The sequence below is a fragment of the Coenobita brevimanus genome, chromosome 5, assembly GCF_032717465.1.
Source record: "Coenobita brevimanus isolate Jiangsu-jjx chromosome 5, ASM3271746v2, whole genome shotgun sequence".
Lineage (NCBI taxonomy): Eukaryota > Metazoa > Arthropoda > Malacostraca > Decapoda > Coenobitidae > Coenobita > Coenobita brevimanus.
This window is the reverse complement of record NC_136958.1, coordinates 3,606,660-3,629,159: the sequence shown is the minus strand read 5'-3', so window position 1 is coordinate 3,629,159 and position 22,500 is coordinate 3,606,660. Positions and strand designations below refer to the sequence as shown.

At 47.5% G+C, this 22,500-nt stretch overlaps 1 protein-coding gene across 1 annotated transcript in view; it reads left to right on the top strand.

The window, feature by feature from the left end:
• Positions 1–22,365, top strand: part of LOC145397867 (uncharacterized) — a 180,643-nt gene extending 158,278 nt beyond the window's left edge. Inside the window, exon 3 of the mRNA XM_080270904.1 lies at positions 21,619–22,365. Within this exon, the coding sequence (XP_080127030.1) occupies positions 21,619–22,365 (747 nt within the window). The remainder of the gene's footprint in view (positions 1–21,618) is intronic.
• Positions 22,366–22,500: the final 135 nt, after the last annotated feature.

Below are 22,500 nucleotides of genomic sequence, written 5' to 3'. Positions count from 1 at the left end.
AGCATTTGAATTCCCTGTAAGTCGTATTTGAATTCAACATTACAGGACTTGCAAGTGAATTCAACTTTGAGAATCGCATTTGAATTCAACACCACAAAATTCGCAAGCTCAATAAACAAAAGAACACATAAATACAAAAAAAAAAAAAAGGTAAAGAAATGCAAGATAATAAAAAAATAAATAAATAAATGCCCTGTCGAATGGCACAAAAGGAGTGAAGGAGAAAATAAAGGAGTGGGCGATGGAAACAGAAAACGAGGCTAGCAAAGAAAATGACTTGAGGGAGCCGAGGGGCGGGGATCAAAGGGGAGGGAAGGATCGATGGAAAATGTGCCTCCTTCCTCTGTTATCCTCCTCCACTTCTCCTTCCACTCCTTCTATCAGGGTTTTTCTTCCTTCCTTCAGCAGAGGGAAGACTATAACTCCTTCACTTCTCCTTATACTTCTGTTTTTCTTCCTTCGTTCTCGACCTATCATCAACTTTATCCTCGTCTACTTCTCCTTATACTCCTTTTATCAGGGGGTTTTCTTCCTTGAGAGAGAGAGAGAGAGAGAGAGAGAGAGAAACCATACTTCCCACTGTTTTCTTCCTCCACCTCTCTTTACACGCCTTTATCAGTCTTGTCTTTCTTCCTTCCTTCCTTCAGCTTCTCGTCCACTTTTCCTCACACTCCTTTTATCAGTCTTTCTTCCTTCCTTCGTTCTGCATCTTTCAACCTTTCCCTCCTAACCAATTGTCCTCCTTCACTTCGTCTTTCCCTCATTTTCTTTGGCTTTCTTTCTCCCCTTTTCGTTCACCAGCGAGAAGACAATACAACTTCTTACACTGTCAACCTTTTCTTCTTCTTTTCTTCTTCGTTCACTATGAGGAGAAGAATGTATGTCCTCTCTCCTCTTTCCACTCCTTTTCATCATCTTTCCTTCCTTCCGTTCGATCATTTTAGAGATAAGGAATGAAGAAGACAGTAAGATTCTTCTCTAAGAATCTTTTATCATTTCTTATTCAGCACAAGGGAAGAGTGTTATGTGTCTGCTATGATTCTTCTCTCTCTCTCTCTCTCTCTCTCAAACACACACACACACACACACACACACACACACACACACACACACACAAAACCCACGCCCCACTTCACAGCGTAGAATGACAAAGAATATTACACGTCAACCTACCTATCCTCTTCCCCTGCCCCATTTTCTCCTTCCACACCTCTCACCAAGAATTTCTTCTTTTTTCAAAACACTAGAAAGGACGAAGACAAAAAGAAAGAAAAATAATATACCTCTACGTCTATTATTAACGTCACTCCACACCATTTTTCATCTCTCTTCTTCTTCTCCTCCTTCCTCTTCCTCTTTCTCCTCCTCCTCCTGTATTACTGACATCATCTTTCCACACCATTTTTCATCTCTTCTTTTCTTCCTCCTCTTCCTTCTCCTCCTTCTATAAGTCTATTATTAAAATTTTCTTTCCACATAATTTTTCATCTCTTTCTTCTCTTCCTCCTCCTCTTCCTTCGTCTAATACAGTTGGAATATACCTCTACATCAATTCTTCAAACCCTCTTCTTTCCACACCTCTTATTATCTTTCTCTTCCTCCCTCTTTCGTTCCGTTTAGAGAAAGGAATAAACCCTCTTTGCAAACCTGTTATCATTTTTATTTTCTGTTTCTCCTTTCTCTTCTCAAATTATACTTTTCGTCTCTTTCAGTCTACACAGCGAAATGAAAGAATGTAAATATTTCTTTTTCTGTAATTCTTCTCCCTCTTCACCCTTGTCATCATCATCATCATCATCATTCCTCCTCCTCCTCTTCCTCCTCCTCATACAGTTCAAAATAACGAAAGGTTCTCTCTTACAATCATCCACATTTCACATCATTATTTCTTTCTCTTTCCTTCGTTCAATTCGGAAAAAAAGTGAAACAAGAAATCTCTCTCTCTCTCTCTCTCTCTCTCTCTCTCTCTCCACATCATCTTATCTTCTCTATCCAATAAAGAGAAGGAGAATGACAGATGAAGAAATTACACCTTTATTATCATTCTCCCCTTCTCTTTCCACATCGTTTATCAGCCTATTTGAGAGAGAGAGAGAGAGAGAGAGAGAGAGAGAGAGAGAGAGAGAGAGAGAGAGAGAGAGAATGGTGTATTCTTTTGCTAGTATTGCTGAATACTTTTTTTTTTTTTAAAGTGTACCCTAAAAAAAAAAAACTACAGAAAACAAGATTCTTTTTCGCAATACGTTTTCTTTCAAGTCTTTTTCGTCCCACTGTCACTTCAAAAACATTCTCTGATTTTCCAACCCTGTCACATTGCGCTACCGACCCTGCCACCCCCACCCTATCCCCCTCCCGTCCCCTCCCCACATCTAACAATCCTCGCCCCCTCCCTTCTTCCCCATCTATCCTAACCCTCACTCTGATCACCCACTATTCTCTACCTATCTCTCTACCCTTCCCCTCTTAAGTGCATCCCACCCCCTACCCCTCCCCATCTGACCCTCTTCCTGACCATCCCCACCTCTCCCCTACTGAATACTTCCCCTCCTCCCCCTCTTTTTCCCCTTCTCCATAACCGCCCCTTGCTCTCCCTCTACCTCAACCACTTCGCACCCTCCCACTCCCCTCTAACCATTTCCCCAACCATCCCCACCTCTCCCCTATCCAATCTTCTCCCCTTTCCCTTACCACCCTCACCTATCTTCCACTCCTACATTTCCCTTCCCCCTTCCCCTCCACCTCCACTACTCCCCTAACCCCCTTTCTCCCGTTCTCCACTCCCCTCCCCCTTCCCCACTCTTTCCCCTCCCTTTCTCCATGTCCACATTTCCCCTCCCTCTCCCTCCCTCTCTCTTCCCCTCATCATTCCACACCTTCCCCCTGCTCATCTCCTTTCCTTACCCTTTCTCCCCTTCACTCCCCGGCCTCCCCCTCCCCTTCCGTTCACCCCGTCATGTTGCAGTATACAGCCCTTAGGTGGCGTACAGCATGTTGCAAGAGTAAGGCCGTTGCAACAATAAGGTCACATCAAAGCCTCAAAACAAAGACACACACCTGACATTGAAGTTTTTGCGGTTTATGTCTCTCTCTTATTGCGTGTCTGTCTGTCTGTCTGTCTGTTAGTTTGTCTGTCTTTCCACCTGTTAATTTGTTTGCCTCTGTGTTAGTTTATGTGTCTGTCTGTCTTTCTGCCGTGTCTGTCCCTCTCATATTCTCTTCCTTATATTTCTCTCTCTCTCTCTCCGTGTGTGTGTGTGTGTGTGTGTGTGTGTGTGTGTGTCTCTCTCACACACACACACACACACACACACACACACACACACACTTGCATAAAACCATAAAGTAACTAACGCACATGAACGTAACCATAAAAACTATATAAACACATACATACCCGTACATACACACGTACACAAAACGGTTTATCAACATCGCATAAAGGCAGCCATAAAGGATCTAACACACACACACACACACACACACACACACACACACACACGCATACACACACACACACACACATTAAAATGGTGACGCACATACGACACAAGCAAACATACATACACACGTACATAACCATAAAACTGCTCTCTCTCTCTCTCTCTCTCTCTCTCTCTCTCTCTCACACACACACACACACACACACACACACACATAAAAAATCTGATGTACATTCGACTCAAACACATACATAAATACATACATAGCCATAAAACTCTCTCTCTCTCTCTCACACACACACACACACACACACACACACACTCAGCTGCACATAAACTGCCCAAGCACCCTGCCCCCTCCCCCCCTTGCAACCATACACAGGCTTGCAACACGAGCGAAATGGCTGTGCAAACTGTGCAATGGGGAAGCGTTGAAGTGGGGCCATTTGCAACGTGTTTGGGAATGGGTAAATTGGTGTGTGTGTGTGTGTGTGTGTGTGTGTGTGTGTGTGTGTGTGTGTGTGTGTGTGGAGAGAGAGAGAGAGAGAGATGCATGTGCCTGTGTGTGTGAGCGGTGAAATGTGTCTTTGTGGCTTGTGTGTGTGTGTGTGTGTGTGTGTGTGTGTGTGTGTGTGTGTGTGTGTGTGTGTGTGTGTGTGTGTGTGTGTGTGTGTGTGTGTGTGTGTGTGCAGATACCACTCTACACATACATACATTCAATCGATACACATCCTCCATTTCCCCCTCCCTCTTTTCTTCCCACGGCTGTCAGTCGCTTCGGTCTCTTACTTTTGCTTGCTTTTGCTTTTTTTTTTTTTCATTCTACCCACTTCATATACTGGCGATGATGATGATGATGATGATGATGATGATGATGATTGATGATGATGATGATGATGATGGTGTCGCTCTCTTCTCTTCTCTCTCTCTCAAACACACACACACACACATACCAAACCTTTTTTCACAGTTCCCTTTGTGGCTAAGTAATATTCACCCTTCCCTCCCTCCCCTCCCTCCTCTCCCCTCCCCTCTCCTCTCCTCCCATCCCCTCCCCTCCCCTTCCTCCCTTCCCCCTCCCCAATTAATCAGGGGGTTCACACACTGAGTCACTTATCAGCAGGTGACAAACACACTAACCAACTCGTTTGTTAGTTTCTCATAGATTAATGGTTTGGCAGGCAGTAGCGAAGAGGGAGGGGGGAGGGAGGGGAAGAGGGAGGAGGGAGAGGGAGGGGAAGAGGGAGGAGGGAGAGGAAGGGAGAGAGGGAGAGGGGGGAACTTGCAAGAGTGGGGGTGGAGAGGTAGTGGGGTGGAGAGGTAGTGAGGAGGAGAAAGGGGGGGAGGAGAGGGGGAAGGGGGAGGGAGGAGAGGGGGAAGGGGGAGGGAGGAGAGGGGGAAGGGAGAGGAGAGGGAGGGGAAGAGGAGGAGAGAGGGAGGGGAAGAGGGAGGGGGAAGGGGAGAGGGAAAAGGGAGAACTTGTAAGGGTGGGGGGGGGGAGGAAAGGTACTGAAGGGAAGAGAAGGGGAGGAAAGGCATTGGGGGGAGAGAGGGGAAGGAAACTATGAGGGGAAAGGAGAGGATATGAGGAAAGGAGAGGTGGAAGACTGATAAGAGGTAAGAGGTAGGGGAGAAGATGTAGGGAGGGGCAGGAAGGGGGAGGGGATCGGGAGAGGGGAAGAGGAAGTGAGGGGGAGACTGACAGGTGGGGGAGTAGCCAGGGAGAGGAGGGGTGAGGGAAATGAATAATGGAAGGGGATAGGGAGGAGAGAGAGAGAGAGAGAGAGAGAGAGAGAGAGAGAGAGAGAGAGAGAGAGAGAGAGAGAAAATTCGGATACCTAAACTATTTTTTGTTATTCACAGAGAAAGAACCCAAGGCTAACCCCTTACAAAATATAATCCATGTACAAAAAACGAAAATGTACAGTAGATCGTACGCAAAATAATAATAATAATAATAATAATAATAATAATGATAATAATAGTAATAATAATGATAAAGACTTCAAGAATGCACACGATTAGAACACTTAAGACTCTGCATAAACAATCTCCCTAATACCTTTTCCTAAGCGATTTCTTTTACCAATCAAACCTTACTGCCCTGTTCTGCGTTATATTAATCCTTCTGATATGGCCATACTCAGCATCAACAGCGTACAAAAGGATGTTAACCTGCCACATAAAAAAATAAATAAATCGCTAGGGAAGAGGTGTTAGGGGGGTCTCGTCAAACAACTTGAATTAGGTCCCAGGAATTGACGGAGGCTGCATGCTCTGTATTTTATCCTTCTCTCTCTCTCTCTCTCTCTCTCTCTCTAAGTGCTGTGTGTGGTTAGTCAATCCCCTTCCTCTCCATTGTTCAAGGCCGTACTTCTTACTAGGGCGAATTTAGTCACTGTAATCAAGTTTATAAAGAGCAAGGGGTCGGTTCAGCACATCAAACACCTGGGAAGTTGATTTCGCAAGGGAAGTCGAGTAATATCCAAATAAAACCACGAGAAAACGACACATTGGGAATATTTAGAGGTGATGAAGGTTCAATGTAATGTGTTGCTGATGACAGGGGGATAGTTAGGTGGACGTTATGATGATGATGATGATGATGATGATGATTCGTGTGTGTGTGTGTGTGTGTGTGTGTGTGTGTGTGTGTGTGTGTGTGTGTGTGTGTGTGTGTGTGTATTATAAGAAACACGTAGATAAGGAATGTTATACTCTCAATCACACGAATTTTCTTTCTCGTGTTGGAGGAGTAACTCATTCAAATAACATAATTACTTTTATTGTCATTATTCTCGGCTCATTATACAGGGTGGTCCAAGAATAGCGCTCCACAAGAAACATACCAGCGGAGGGGAAAGGGGGGCGCAGTTTTTGTTCCACCCTGTATTATGCCAGAGATTTTTTTTTTAAGACAGTAGGGAGCAAAAGTTTTCAATTAAGCTCTTCAGTACAAGATTTATTTCCGAGAGAGAGAGAGAGAGAGAGAGAGAGAGAGAGAGAGAGAGAGAGAGAGAGAGAGAGAAATATATCCCAGCATACTTCCTTTAAAAAAAATAAGAAAATGCATAAGAGGACAGGGGGGACGGAGGAGTAGAGGGGGTTAGTGGAGGGGGAAGTGGGGAAGGTGGAAGGGGGAAGTGGAAGGGGGGAGTGGAGTGGAGGGGGGTGGAGGGAAGGGAGAGGCGGAAAACCATGAACCGCAGTGTGGATATGCGTATTTGTACAGTCGCGTTCAATTATTTCGTGTACACAAGTGACCTCCCTTGGAACTAATGAGGCGAGGTGGATGTTTGATTTGGCTGACAAGGTATCATTAGCACTGCACACACAGCTTCGAGATGGCCAGGGGAAGTCCTCTTATTTCCACTCCTTGCCATCTCCTTAGGATTTTCTTAGGGATGGGGTTTGAGGAGTTAGGTATGGATTAAGTCCTGAGAGAGAGAGGGAGGGAGGGGGAGAGAGAGAGAGAGAGAGAGAGAGAGAGAGAGAGAGAGAGAGAGAGAGAGAGAGACGCCTTCACGTGGTGGCACATATAGCTTAGGCGGCACCAATATCCATTTACACAATCGTCCCTCAGTCCCCCCCCCACTATCCCCCAAGAGGAGGATGGTGGGCTGCAGGAGGAGGACAGTTTCAGCCTGCAGTCCACGGGGTTCAATACTAATAAAGACTCTTTATAAACAGAGTGGAAGGAAAGAGCGGAGAGGTATATGAGAGAGGGGGGTGTGAGCTGGGAGGAAGGCAGTGAGATGGCGGGGGACGGGGCGACGTGGAGGCGATTTGTTTGTGGTCACCCCTTACGGGATTAAGGCGTCCGGCAAAAGATAGACAGATAAATAGAGGGGTTTGATATAGCCTTAAAAACCCCTTCCGTACAAGAGGCCTTTCCTATACTGAATAAAATCGTCTGGTAAAAGCGAGAATAATAAAAATCGTCCGTCAGTGATTTATGGGGATCAAACTTAAACAAAATCCAAACAACCTGATTACTTCTTGATTGGTTAAGTAAGATGTAATTTGAGGTAGTCTAAATGAATTAATGATCACGTGTAGAAATCAAATGGGGTATTAGAGAGAGAGAGAGAGAGAGAGAGAGAGAGAGAGAGAGAGAGAGAGAGAGAGAGAGAGAGAGAGAGAGAGTTAAATTAATATGGCGAGGAAAGGGACAAAGAAGCGAAGGGAGGGGAGGGGAGAGGAGGGGAGATGGTGCAAGAAAGGGAGGGAGGGAGGGAGGGAGGGAGGGTGGGAGGAAGGAAGGAAGGAAGGAAGGAAGGAAGGTGGGGAAGAGAGGATGTGGAGGAGCCGGAGAAGTGAGTGAATTATTTGGGGAGAAAGCATGAGCTGGGGAGGGAAGGGGAGGGGAGAGGTGGGGAAGACACTAGTAAAGAAAATATTTTGGGGTAGGGGAGGGAAGTGAAGATGTGAAAAAAGGTGGGGAAGCGAGGGTATGGCGTGGGGAGAAGGGAGTATGGGGATGGGGAGAAGGTGTGGGAAGGGGAAGGGGAGAAGGTGTGGGAAGGGGAGAAGGTGTGGGAAGGGGAGAAGGTGTGGGAAGGGGAGAGGAGAGTAGGGCTGGGGATGGGAGGGGGAGGAAAGGATATGGGGAGGGGCAGTAGTAGTGTGCAGAGAGTATGGGGAGGGGGAGGAGTACTGGGGAGGGGGGAGGAGTACAGGGGAGGGGTATGGGGAGGAAGGGAATGGGGATGGGTAGGGGAGGAGAAATAACACAGCACTTTATTAACGTCAGACACCCGTGATGTGTGTCATTATGGCTCGTGTGTGTGTGTGTGTGTGTGTGTGTGTGTGTGTGTGTGTGTGTGTGTGTGTGTGTGTGTGTGTGTATACAGAGTAAATATAAATCATATATATTACCATTTCTGTCCGTCTGTCCGTACGCCACCGTCCATAATATATTCAAGTGTTTTATATGTTTTTTTCAATATATATGTGTATTTTTTCCCTCATATTTTCCTTTTATTTACCTTTTTTACGTTATATATATTTCTTTTTAGCATATCCTTTATAGCATAATATTCATATATATTTTTAGATTAATTCTTTACATCAGCATTTTATCTTTTTTATGCATGTGTGTATAATTTTTGCCTATCTATATTTTTATTTATACCTTTTTATAATTAACAGATTTCTATATAATGTCCACAAACCCACAGCCATACAGCCTTCCAATATATATTTTTTTCTATACTGTAAATCACATAGAATATATATATATTTTTTACATTTTTTGGTTTATACTCCTCATTTTCCCTACTCACTTCTTGACAAATTTTTCATATCTATAATTTCTATGCCTACAATTTCTATGCCTATGATTTCCATGCCTATGATTTCTATGCCTATGATTTCCATGCCTATGATTTCTATGCCTATAAGTTCTTTGCCTATAATTTCTATGCCTACAATTTCTATGCCTATGGTTTCTCTGCCTGTGATTTCTATGCCTATGATTTCTCCGCCTATGATTTCTACGCCTATGATTTCTATGCCTATAATTACTATGCCTATTATTAGTCTATAATTTCTATGCCTATAATTCTATGCCTATTACCATACCTAGATTTTCTATGCCTATTTCCTAAGCTGAACTGGCGCACTTATGTGCAACTTATCTGATCATGTACACACGGATTTCTATGTGCAACTTATTTGATCATGTACACACGGATTTTTATGTGCAACTTATGTGATCATGTACACTCGGAGTTTTATGTGCAACTTACGTGATCATGTACACATGGATTTTTATGTGCAACTTATTTGATCATGTACACACGGATTTTTATGTGCAACTTATGTCATCACGTACACACGGATTTTTATGTGCACCTCGTCGTTACGTACACATGGATATACGTGTATGTCTGAAATGCAGGATGTGTACCGTTATATACACACACAAATATGCTTTTGTATATTCTAAAACTGTATGCCGTTATATACACATGAAAATATAGTGTTAAAAAAAAAAAAGACTGAGTTTAGGGTATATATGTATGTATGTATTTTTTATGTAAGGAACCAAAGGCTTGATATCCGAAAAACTATTCCCTGAGAGAGAGAGAGAGAGAGAGAGAGAGAGAGAGAGAGAGAGAGAGAGAGAGAGAGAGAGAGATCCGCTCAGTTCGAAATGTCTGAAAAAATTGCGCTTAAAAGACTGGAGGTCATAGGCAGGAGGAAGACAGGTCCAGGGATGAAATGAAATGAAATTAATCATGTACAGTAGGATTAATCTAAATTTCAAACACACACACACACACACACACACACACACACACACACACACACACACTCAACCAACCTCTTGTTTTGTCGACACTTCTGATTATGTGAGAAAGAATGGAGAAGACCGGAGAGAAGAAACTGGTGAGAGAGGAAGAGAAAGGGGAACAGGAGAATACATTAAGAGAAGAGATGAGAGGAGGGAAGAAGAGAGGAGAGTAGAGGAGAGGTAAGGAGACGAAATAAGAGGAGAGAAGTGTAGGAGAAGAGGAGAGAGGAGAGGTAAGGAGACGAAATAAGAGGAGAGAAGTGTAGGAGAAGAGGAGAGAGGAGAGGGCACATAAGGAAGAGGAGTAACGGGCCAATTGGGTAGTTTAGCGGTTATCGGCACCAGGACTTGTTACAGTGTGGGGCTTGTTACGACACACACACACACACACACACACACACACAATTTCAAACATATATTGTACACATCCAAACATGCACCCTCCCAACACACACACACACACACACACACACACACACACACACACACACACACACACACACATTCACCAGACTCACCAACATTCATAAACTGAGTGGCGGACGCTTTTCACAAGGTAATGAAGGACAAATGTTTACTCTGGGGACACGTGCGGTGGTGGTGTGGTAGTGTGGTGGTGGTGTGGTAGTGTGGTGGTGGCGGTTGTCGAGTGGGTTCTGGTGGTTGTGGTAGTTGGTCAGGTGGTAGTTGTGGTATGGTGGGGACTGCTGTGGTGGATGAGTGGTAGGTGTTGTGGTACCTGATTTGGATGAGGTGGTGGTAGCTGTGGTAGTGATGGTAGAGGTGGTGGTGGCTGTGGTAGTGATGGTAGGTGAGGTGGTGGTGGCTGTGGTAGTGATGGTAGGTGAGGTGGTGGTAGCTGTGGTAGTGATGGTAGGTGAGGTGGTGGTAGCTGTGGTAGTGATGGTAGATGAGGTGGTGGCAGTTGTGGTAGTGATGGTAGGTGAGGTGGTGGTGGTTGTGGTAGTGATCGTAGATGAGGTGGTGGTAGTTGTGGTAGTGATGGTAGGTGAGGTGGTGGTAGTTGTGGTAGTGATGGTAGGTCAGGTGGCGGTAGCTGTGGTAGTGATGGTAGGTGAGGTGGAGGTAGCTGTGGTAGTGATGGTAGGTGGGATGATGGTAGCTGTGGTAGTGGTGGTAGATGAGGTGGTGGGAGCTGTGGTAGGGGTGGTAGGTGAGGTGGTGGTAGGGGTTGTAGGTAAGGTGGTGGTAGCTGTGGTAGTGGTGGTAGGTGAGGTGGTGGTAGCTGTGGTAGTGGTGGTAGGTGAGGTGGTGGTAGCTGTGGTAGGGGGCGGTAGGTGAGGCGGTGGTAGTGGTGATTGTGGTAGCTGGTTTGAGTGGTGGTAGTGGTGGAGAGGCAGAGATGGGAGGTGATTTGGCAGTAATATAGTACACAGATATTTCTTTGTACTCCCACTGCAATGTACTTCATGTGGTATATTACGTGGTGGTAGTGGTGATGGTTGTGGTGGTAGTGGTGGTAGATTATGTGGTAGGGGTAGATGACGTTGAGGTAGTGGCAATGGTGACAACAGGCAAAACTATGATGGTATTGTGGCTAATATGTTGACTGTGGTAGTGATAGTTGTGGTGGTAGTAGTGGTTTCAAAAAGTGGTAGCCGCCGAAATAGTGATGTTACTAATGGTAGTGACGATAAAGTGTAGTAGTAGATTAGTGGTAGATGAAATGTGGTGTAGGAGTAGATGGTAGAGGTTGTCGTAGTGGTAACAGTTTTGTCCAGAAGTTATTTGTGATTATATTTCATGTTTTTTTTTTCACACTTAAAACTACACAATTCAGTCCAAAAAATACACACACACAAGTTGATAATTACACACACACACACACACACACACACACTTCATTCCAGCAACACACAATCGTCAACCCCACCACACACACCCTTACATCAACAAACTAATTTCCACACACACACACACACACACACACACACACACACACACACACACACACAGCCGTTCCGAACCCTGCTATAACTCTACACCTAATATGGCAGCAAAATGTGGTGCAAAGTGGTGTTATGCTGGTGTTTTGCCGGTGTTATGAGAGCTGGGTCGATAAAGCGTAACAAGAGCAATAATTCTTACATGTCGTTTGGAAAAGAATGTGTTTGGTGTGTGTGTGTGTGTGTGTGTGTGTGTGTGTGTGTGTGTGTGCTGTATGTGTGTGTGCTGCATGTGTGTTTTTACCTAGAATGTGTTGGGTGGTGTGTGTGTGTGTGTGTGTGTGGTGGGGAGGGTTGGTGTGGTGTGTGTGTGTCGGGGGGGTGTTGTGTGCGTGGGGGGGTGTTGTGTGTGTGTGTGTGTGTGTGTGTGATGGGGGAGGGGTGTTGTGGTGGGGGAGGGTTGTGGGAGGGCTGTTGTGTTGTGTTGTGTGTGTGTGTGTGTGTGTGTGTGTGTGTGTGTGTGTGTGTGTGTGTGTGTGTGTGTGTGTGTTTACCTAGAATGTGTTGGGTAGTGTGTGTGTGTGGTGGGGAGGGTTGGTGTGGTGTGTGTCGGAGGGGTGTTGTGTTTGTGGTGTGTGTGTGTGTGTGTGTGTGTGTGTGTGTGTGTGTGTGTGTGTGTGTGTGGTGGGGGAGGGGTGTTGTGGTGGGGGAGGGTTGTGGGAGGGCTGTTGTGTTGTGTTGTGTTGTGTTGTGTGTGTGTGTGTGTGTGTGTGTGTGTGTGTGTGTGTGTGTGTGTGTGTGTGTGTGTGTGTGTGTGTGTGTGTGTGTGTGGGGGGTGGGGTGTTGTGGGGGGGGTGGGTTGTGGGTGGGGTGTTGTGTTGTGTTGTGTGTGTGTGTGTGTGTGTGTGTGTGTGTGTGTGTGTGTATGTGTGTGTTTACCTAGAATGTGTTGGGTAGTGTGTGTGTGTGGTGGGGAGGGTTGGTGTGGTGTGTGTCGGAGGGGTGTTGTGTTTGTGGTGTGTGTGTGTGTGTGTGTGTGTGTGTGTGTGTGTGTGTGTGTGTGTGTGTGTGTGTGTGTGTGTGTGTGTGGTGGGGGAGGGGTGTTGTGGTGGGGGAGGGGTTGTGCGGTTGTGTGTGTGTGTGTGTGTGTGTGTGTGTGTGTGTGTGTGTGTGTGTGTGTGTGTGTGTGTGTGTGTGTGTGTGTGTGTGTGTGTGTGTAAGTACTACTATGCATATGTATACCTAGCTCCCTTCCTGCTTTAAGCTTAAAATTGATGTATGTATGTAAACCTCTTCTTGCACATCAGCTTATTTTGTGTTTGTTTGTGTGAGTGTTTGTGTTCAAGTGTTTGTGGGCCATTTATTCATTTATTTATTTATTTAATGTGTTTATTTTGGCATGTCAATAACTGAGCTTTATGTGCCCTGATGTCTGATAAAATTTTCCCTCCTCGTATTTCTTAAAGATGTCGAAACAAAATATGTAAGATTTATATGTACTGTGAAATTGGTGAAAATGTGTGTGTGTGTGTGTGTGTGTGTGTGTGTGTGTGTGTGTGTGTGTGTGTGTGTGTGTGTGTGTGTGTGTGTGTGTGTGTGTGTGTGTGTGTGTGTGTGTGTGTGTGTGTGTGTGTCGTGACTTGGCGTGATGGGGGAAGATACCAGTAAACTTTCTACATCTCACGTCCTCTAAATATTATTCTTTTTCCTTTTATAATTTTCTTACTCTTTCCTTCCACCTAAGTCTCCTCTTTCTTCAACTCTTTCTCCCTTCTCCCCACTCTTCCCTCCCCCTTTTTCTTGTTTTTCACCAATCTCTCCCCTTTTATATAGTCATTTTGCTTCCCTCTCCCCTTTCCTTCATCCTCCCCCCTGTCTTCCTCTTTATCCACTCTCTTCTCTCCTCTCCCCCATCCCCTCTTTCATAGCTCTTCTTCTCCCCCTTCTCTCTTCATCCCCCTCTCCCCTCTGTCTTTCTCTATCCCCCCACTCATTTCAGTATTATCACTATTCTCCCTATCTTTCCCCTCACTTAACCTCACTTCTCCACCTTGCCTCCCCTCTCTTTCCTCACCATTCTCTTCCCTGCTTCCTCCCTTGCCAATCCTCCCGTCTTCCCCTTCCCCATCCCCACTTCCTATCCCTTCCCTCCCCATCACCCTTTTTTCATCCCCCACCCCTCTCAACACCCCCTACCATGCCCTTCCCCTAACCCCAACCCCCTCCTATACTCCCAACAACTACCCTGCTTACCCCTTCCCTACCTACCTTCCTAACTTCCCCCACCCCTTCCCCATTCCCTCTCAACACCCCCCTACGATGCCCTACCCTTGACTCCATCACTTCCTCCCCCTCCCCACCAATCCTATTAACCCCTACCCAATGGCCCATCCTATCTCCCCCTTCCCTCCCCTCCTCCCACCCCAACACCCCTCCTTCCTCTACCCCACCCACAATCCTACTCTCCCCACTCTTACCACTCATCCTATCCTCCCCCCAACAAAGGATGTGGTGGTTAGGTGGTCTGGTAAGTATTACAATCTGCTGTTCAAAAGGACGCGAGTTCCTGCCCACGTTAAGGAAGTGAATAAGGTAGTGAATAAGGAACTGAATAGGACGATCTTTTGAATTTCCCTAAAACATACATTTCTCATCTTTCATAAAACCAACAGACATGCTAAAAGAAAAAAAGAAAAAATCCCCGTCAATACCAATACACTAGTTCACAATGACACAGCCCTTGCATGTATTCAATATGGACGGTGTGTATTAGCGCCGAAGTGGCAGCATGTGAAGGTGTGACATACGTTATAAGACTGCAGGAGAAAGGACTAAGTTTATGCCAGTAATCGAACACACACACACACACACACACACACACACACATCCCTAGTCTCCCTAACTCCTACCATGCCTGGCCCCCTCACCCCGAATCCCCCCGCACCCCCCACCACCTTTTCCCCTCACCTCCCCCCCCCTGTGAGAGGCAAGACGCAGCAGTGCCATTAGCGTGATGGATGCCCTCCCCTCACACAGACCTGGCGATGAGGGGTCACTCTGGCACTATACCCTCACCCCACTCCCCTCTCCCCTCCCTCACCTCCCCACTCCCCTTCCCTTCACTACCCCCCTCCCCTCCTTTAAGTGTCCCTCTCCCCTTCACCCCTCTCACCTCTCTCCCATGTCCCCTCCCTCACCTCCTCTCCCCTCCGTTTCCCCTCACTACCCCTCTCCCCTCCTCTCAGTGTCCCTCTTCCCTCCACCGTCAGTGCCACTCTTCCCTCCCCTTCCCTTCACTGCACTTCTCCCCTTCCCTTCCCCACACTACCATTCCCCCCTCCCCTTCCCTTCATTTCCCCTCTCCTCCCCTCAAACAGATCCGGGCGATGATGGGTCACACTGCCATTCTCAAAAGGACCTCCTCCCTACCCTGGCCACACACACCCCCATCCCCTCACTCATCCTCAACTGCTGACTTTCCCCTCACCTCTCCTCATCACACCACTTCTCCCCTCACAGGATCTCCCCTCCCCTCACTGGCCCTCCTCTGGCTCTCTCTCTTCCTTTCACCACACCTCTCCCCTCACATTACAGTGCCTTCCCTATCCTCATCACACCTGCTCCCCTCACTCTCTTCTTTCCCCTCACGTACCCTCCCCTCACTGTTCTTCTACTTGCAGCCACATCCCCTCACCACTCCCCTCCATCTCCCCCCACCTGATCCCCCCCTCCTCTCCCCTCCCCATAGCAGACTCTCCTTCCCTTTGTGTCTCAGTCTTCTCCCCTCATCAGACGCCCACCTCCCCCTCCTATCACCCCCCCTCCTCTCCCCTCCCCATAGCAGACCCTCTCCCCTCCCTTCCCCTCTTCTCACCACACCTCCCCCTACTCACCCACACCCTCCTCTCCCTTCTCTTCTCCCTTCACCCTATACCTCTCCCCTCCCTTCCCCTGACTCCTTCCTCATATCAACTCCCCTCACTGGTCTCTCTCTCTCTCTCTCTCTCTCTCTCTCTCTCTCTCTTTTCTTCACTTCCTCTACTAATGCACCTTTCCTCCTTCCCCCCCACTTGCTTTCCCTTCTTTTCGTTTCACTTCTCTCTTCCTCCTATTCTTCCCCTTCATTTTCTTTTTTCTCTCCTCCTCCTCTTCCTCCTCCTCCTCCTCCTTCTCCTTTTTTTCCTTTATTCTTCCTTTCTCTTTCCTTTTTCATCCTTCTCTCCTTTCTTTCTTTCTTTCTTTTCTCTTCCTCCTTTCCTCTTCCTCCTCCTCCTCCTCCTCCTCTCCTCCTTCTCCTCCTCCCCTGAACGTGCTAAGAACGTATTAACAAGCGTGACGATATGGTGTGGACTGGGCAAATAGTGGTAGTTGTGGTAGTTAGCTGGGAATGGTGGTAGTTGTGTAAGAGTTGTAGCGACGGTGGTAGTTGTGTAAGAGCTGTGGTAGTGGGCAGAAGTTGTGGTGATGGTGGTAGCTGTGGTGGTGGCTAGCAGTTGTGGTGATGGTGGTAGCTGATGTGATGGTGGTAGTTGTGGTGATGCTGGTCGTTTATATGATGGTGGCAGTTGTGATGTGGTAGTTGTGTACGTTGCGGTGATGATAACAGTTGTGGTAGCTGTGTACATTGCGGTGAAGGTAGTTGTGGTGGTAGATGTGGTAGGTGTGATGTGGCAGGTGTGGTAGCTGTAGCCGTGGTGATGGTGGTAGTTGTGGTAGTCATGGTAATTGTGGTAGACGTAATGGTGACAGTTATAGACAGACTGAACTAACTATGGTTGTGGTAGGTATGGTAGTTAAGGTAGTGATGGTAGCTGTAGAGCGATGGTAGTAGTAATGGCAACAGCAGCAGTTGTAACAGTTGAAGTGGTAGTGGCTATAGTAGTAGTAGCAGTAGTAGTAGCAGTAGGTAATAGAAGTTGTAGTGATGATTGGTGATGAAATTTGCTATGTTTGCGGATGATGATAGTTCTGTCAGTCTCTGTGTGTGTGCGTTTGATATATGCGTCGTGTGTGTGTGTGTGTGTGTGTGTGTGTGTGTGTGTGTGTGTGTGTGTGTGTACAGTGGCTTACGACCTTTTGTGTTTGCTTGGATAATTTACTGTGGATGAGTTATACGACTGTGGCAGGTAAGGGTGAGGGGAAAGGGGTGAGGGGAGGAGGATGAGGGGAAAGAGGTGAGAGGGCTGGAGGAGAGGAGGTGAATGAGGATGTGAAGTGAGGGGAAAGGGGTGCGGGGGTTGATGGTGAGGAGAAATATGTGAGGGGGAAAAGTGTGAGGGTGAGGGTAAGGGGAATGGTGTGTGAGTGAGGGGTGGGGAGGGAGGGGTGTGTGAGTGAGGGGTGGGGAGGGAGGGGTGTGGAGGGTGAAGGTGAAGGGAGAAGTGAGGGCTGAAGGCATGAGATATGGGGTCAGGGTGAGGGCAAGGGAAGTACTGTTGAGGGTGAGGGGAGAGGGGACCAGGAGTGAGGGGAGAAAATGAGGGGAGAGGTAGACCGAGGGCATGAAAAATGGGGTATAAGGGTAAAAGAAGAGTTATCCATTTTCTTCTTGCTGCAAACAGACAATTTTACTCAGCTGAGGGGAGACTATTTTGACAAGGGGAGAGGCAAGAAGGGTGAGGGGAGAAAGAAAAGAGTTAAGGGGACAGGAAAAGGGTCATTAACGTGGATGGGAAAGGGAGAAAAGGGTGAGGTAATCAGTGGTTACAGGAAAGGGCGAAAAATAAGAAAAAAAAATATATAAACTGCTCGATGTATATATATAAACTATAAACTTAGGTAGGAACAGGTTAGAGGAAAGGTGAAAACACACACACACACACACACACACACACACACACACACACACACACATAAATATCTAACCTTCCGCAGCCACGTCGCCACCATCTGCCTGAAGGTAACAAATTTTAGAGTTATTAAAATATTCAATACTCCGTTCCCTTCAAATGGGCGAAAAATTACTATCCTCCCACCTTGATTCCTGAGATGTAACAGTAGATTACCACTTCAATGCGATGCTAGTCACGAAGAACCACTACGGAAACGCCGAGTTGTAACAATAGCTGAATACTAGGATATGTTGCTAGTCACGAAGAAGTGCTATGAAATGTACGCAGAGCCACAACGCTGTCTTCTGCCCCTGAGCTACGTGAAATAAGCAACAAAAGGACGAAAATCTGGGCCAAGTCAACAGTAACCAAGGAGACTCATTCCAACCTCATAATTTGACTAGTAACCAAGGAGACTCACTACGAATATCATGCAACCACGACCTTTATTCTCATTTAGGTAAGCTCCCTAACACATCTTCCTATGCGATTTATTTTGCTTATTACACCCTACTGCCTTATTCTGTGTCATGTAAATCCCTCAAACATCGCCATACTCTGCATAAATAACGCACTAATTAAACAGCCATATCCAAAAATAAATCACTAAGGAAGAGGTGTTAGGGGTAAACCGGCCTTCGTATTTGGCCAGTTCCCTCAGGTGAAGTTTGGATAACGGTCTCATTCCAAGCGGATTTCGGGATTTCTTTACATCACCGTCTTAGCGATTTATTCTTTGTGATACACTTCAATATTAAGTCGATACTGAATATAAATGGAATATGAGAAAACGTTACGGTGTCATCATCATCATCATCACCACCACTATCACTACCACCACTATTACCATCATAATCATCACCACTATCACTACCATCACTATTACCATCACATCATCATCATCACCACTATCACTACCACCACTATTACCACCATCATCATCATCATCACCATCATCACTATCACCACCACCACTATTACTATCATCATCATCATCATCATTTCTTCCACCTTAAGATGGGGTGAGGTAAGATATAAGAAGAAAGGAAGAACAAGGCAGAAGAGAGAGAGAGAGAGAGAGAGAGAGAGAGAGAGAGAGAGAGAAAGCGGAGAAAGAGAAAATGCCGAACGAAACAGACAAGCAAAAACACAAAAACATAAAATAGAAAGGGAAAGCAGAGAGAAAGCAGAAAGTGAAAAGAAAGAGAAAGCAGAGGAGAGAAAGAGAGGGAGAAAGCAGAGAAAAAAAAAAGCCAGGAAGACCATAATCTATAAAAAAATATATATATATCTTCTCCTCTATCAACCCCTTTCACCTCACCAAACCATTTTTTTTATTTTATTTTATTTTTTTTCCACATTTTCAGTGTCTTCAAAAAAACATAAGTGTGACAAATGAGTATGAAAAACAAAATGAGCGAGTGTGTGTTTACTTCTACCGACCGCGAAGGAGGGACGTCGGTGTGGAAAAGGGTGAGGAAGCGGCTGGGTGAGGGGGTGAGGGGGCTGGGTGAGCGGGTGAGGGGGGCGATGAGGGGGTTGAAGTCGGCGTGGGGGTGGATGAGGGATGAGGTGATATACTGGCTCCCAACATCACCCACCACCTTCTCCCCACCCTTCTCTGATCTCTCCCCACCTTTGTCTGACCTCTCCCCACGCCTGTTCGACCTCTCCCCACCCCTGTCTGACCTCTCCCTACCCCTGTCTGACCTTTCCTTTCCCCCGTCTGACCTCTCACCCTCACCCTCACCCTCCCTGTCCTCGCCACTCCCATTCACTCCCTATCCCGAGGACGAGGGGTTGTGGGGGAGGTTGGGGAGGGCGTGGGGGTGGCTGAAAGAGGTGGTGATGGAGCGCTTTGCACCCTCACCCACCACCATCTCCCTCACCCTCTCACCCTTACCTCCACGCTCACCCTCACCCTTCAAACCCGCCCTTCTTTACCTCCTCTCTCGCCCTGCCTCTCTCCCGCCACCCTGTCTATGGTCCCGTCTAAGAAAATTCGGTCTTTACGTTGGCGAGGTCTTCGTGGCCACGGTCACTTCGACGTTCCTCTCTCTCACACTGACCGCGATCATCTTTGGAGCAAGCATGTTGGTGGCGGCGCTGTGAGGGGTCTGAGGACGGTCTGGAGGCGGTCTCGTTGGTCCCGGTGGTGTGAGAGAGGTCTGGGGGTGTCATACATTCCTGATACACTGACATCTGGGTCGCATTGTCGGTCTCTATCACTTTTAAAGACTCCAACACACATCCATCTGCTTTGATCTGCTTTCGGCGGCTCTCCACGCTGCTCCATCCCTAGCAGTGTGTCCTGTCCAGTCCCCGGGGTCACACTCTTCATCCCCCGTCTTCGCTTGGTCTGCCTCTCCCAACCCCACCCCCAACATTCACCCTTCTCACCCTGGCTGCGTGGTAACGATTTCGGTCTGTCAGTGATACATAAGTGACACGAACATAAGGACATTCAGGAACCGTTATTTCACCCGAAGCAAAGGAAACATCGTATAGCTTGCCTTTGGTTCCTTCTTTGCATAAAAAAATCCACCCATCCATCCATCATCCCATCCTACGTTGCCCCATGAGAAGCGTAGGAGTCCGAGGCTAGGCAGTTGGTCCTGACGTTTAAGATGGGAGTGAAAAAGCGAACGAAAAGCTATAACGAAATACCTCGAACTGGAAATAGGTAAAATCGAACTAACAAAAAAGCTATAACGAAACGAAACACTCTGGAAACATACCTTCACGAAAAACGTCTATAACAAAACGAAAAACACCTAATCAAACTGAAAGACCTCTATAACGAAGGGAAACGTAATTAACAAAGCTAACAAAACGCTATAACGAACTAAAGCCAACTGGAAACATACCCCTGAACTGGAAGGCCTGGAAATAAATAAATAAGTAAATAAATAAAAGAAATCGAATGAGAAAATCAGTATTCAAAAACAGGAACTGATGAACACAACATACATTCCATCACTAGATAAAAAAAAAACTAATTTATCTATCTATCTATCTATCGCCATCACTATGTAAAAAACAGGAATATATCTATCTATCTACCTATCTATCTATCGCCATTCCATCACTAAAAAAGGGGGTTTACCTACCTACCATTCTGTCTATCTATCGCCATTCCATCAATATAAAAAGGGGGATTTATCTATCTACCATTCTATCTATCGCCATTCCATCACTAAAAAAAAGGGGGATTTATCTATCTACCTCCGTATCTATCGCCAGACGCCTAAATCCCGTAAACAAATCGCCTCCATGACACCCTGTGCTGTGCCATCAGGTAATTCGTTTGCGGCCACCTCTTACGTGATTAAGGCGATAGATAGATAAGATAGATACAGATAGACAGACAGGCAGACAGACATAGAGATAGATAGATAGATATAGATGAATAGAGAGTTTTTCAATTACCTTGTCAAATACACTCCTCGATTAGGATGTGTTTACTGTCATTAGGAAGGAAATAATAACCTTCAATACACATGGTCATTGAGAAAGGTAAGAAGAATGTCACCGTAATTATATTAGAGATAATTACTCGAGGCAATTTAATGGGTTATTTATCAAACTCTGAAAAAGAAATTGTCAGATGCTAAGATGGTAATAATGTCCAAAATGATGACTATTTATTTTATTTATTTATGTATTTATTTACACTATCCTAATTCCAACTCTCCTCCAAGCTCTCCCTCACTCACTTCCCTCTCCGTTTTTCCTCCACCCAACTCTCTCTGCGACTTCTCCCTCCCCCACCAGTCTCTCCCCACCCCACCTCTCGCTAGGTGTCTCCCCTCACCCACTTCCACCTCCGGCTGCCTCCACACCTTGCTCTCTACTGGGCTGCCTCGTCTGCCTTCCTGCCTCCTCTCTCTCCACCGCTGGCCACTGCTGCCTGCCCAACACAACACAGTGGTGGCGTGGGAGGTGTGCCCGCCCCTGCCCTCACGCTGGTAACAATGTACTATGATGTACTGTAATATACTGGTGGTGGCGGGCTGTAGTGGTATATTAAGTGCCGGCGTTGTAGTGCGGCGTGGGATGGCGTGGAGTGGTGTGGGTTGGCGTGGTGGCGTGGCGTGGCGGGGCACAACACTGCACTAACCTCAGGCTGTCTTCTCCCGCAGGTGAAGATCTGGTTCCAAAACCGACGGTCAAAATACAAGAAAATGATGAAGGCTGCCCAGACCGGGGGGCAGGGCGCGCCCCAGGGGGCACCCGTGGGGCCTGGTTCCCCCCTCAGCGCCTCCCCACTGTCCGCCACCTCCCCCCTCCAGCCCTACACCACGCCCACGCCCCTCAGCCCGCCCCCACAGACCCAGTCGCCCGGACAGACAGCGCTTTCACAGGCGGGGGCGCCGCCCCACTCCCAGCCACCGCCCCTCACCACTCTAGGACACAGCCAGCACCCACCGCCCAACAATCTGGCCCACCCCCACCCCCACCCCGGCCACCAGCCCCTCCAGCCCCAGCACCCCCCACCCCCACAACTCACCCCCTGTCCTCCCCCACACTCCCTACCCCAGCCCATCCACCACCAGCACCCGCCCCACTCTGCCTCCCCACTTTCACACCAGCAGCCCCCACACAGCGGCCAGCTGGGGCCCCACATGCCCCAGCACCCCCCCACGCCCACCAGCCAGCCCCAAGACGCTCCCCATTTGTGCGGAGGGGGCGGCGCCCCACCCCAGCACCATCTGCCGCCCCCGCCCCACCCAGGCTACCTGCCCCCCGCCTCCGTCGCCGACCACATGGCACTGCCGCCCGCGTCTTCGCCCGTGGCCGCCCACCCCTGGGGGGACATGAAGCCCCACGGAGCCAACCCTTACATGTACTCCTGGTACACGCCCGACCCCACCCACCTCCTCACCTAGACCCCAGGCCCCGCCCTGCCCCGCCCCGCCGTTCCGCCCCGCCACCCGGGCCGCCCAAAGACTTTGTGCAATATTACAGTGATGGCCGTCATGGCCACCACCGTGGCCCGGGGCACCGGGGCCAGCCAGCCGGCC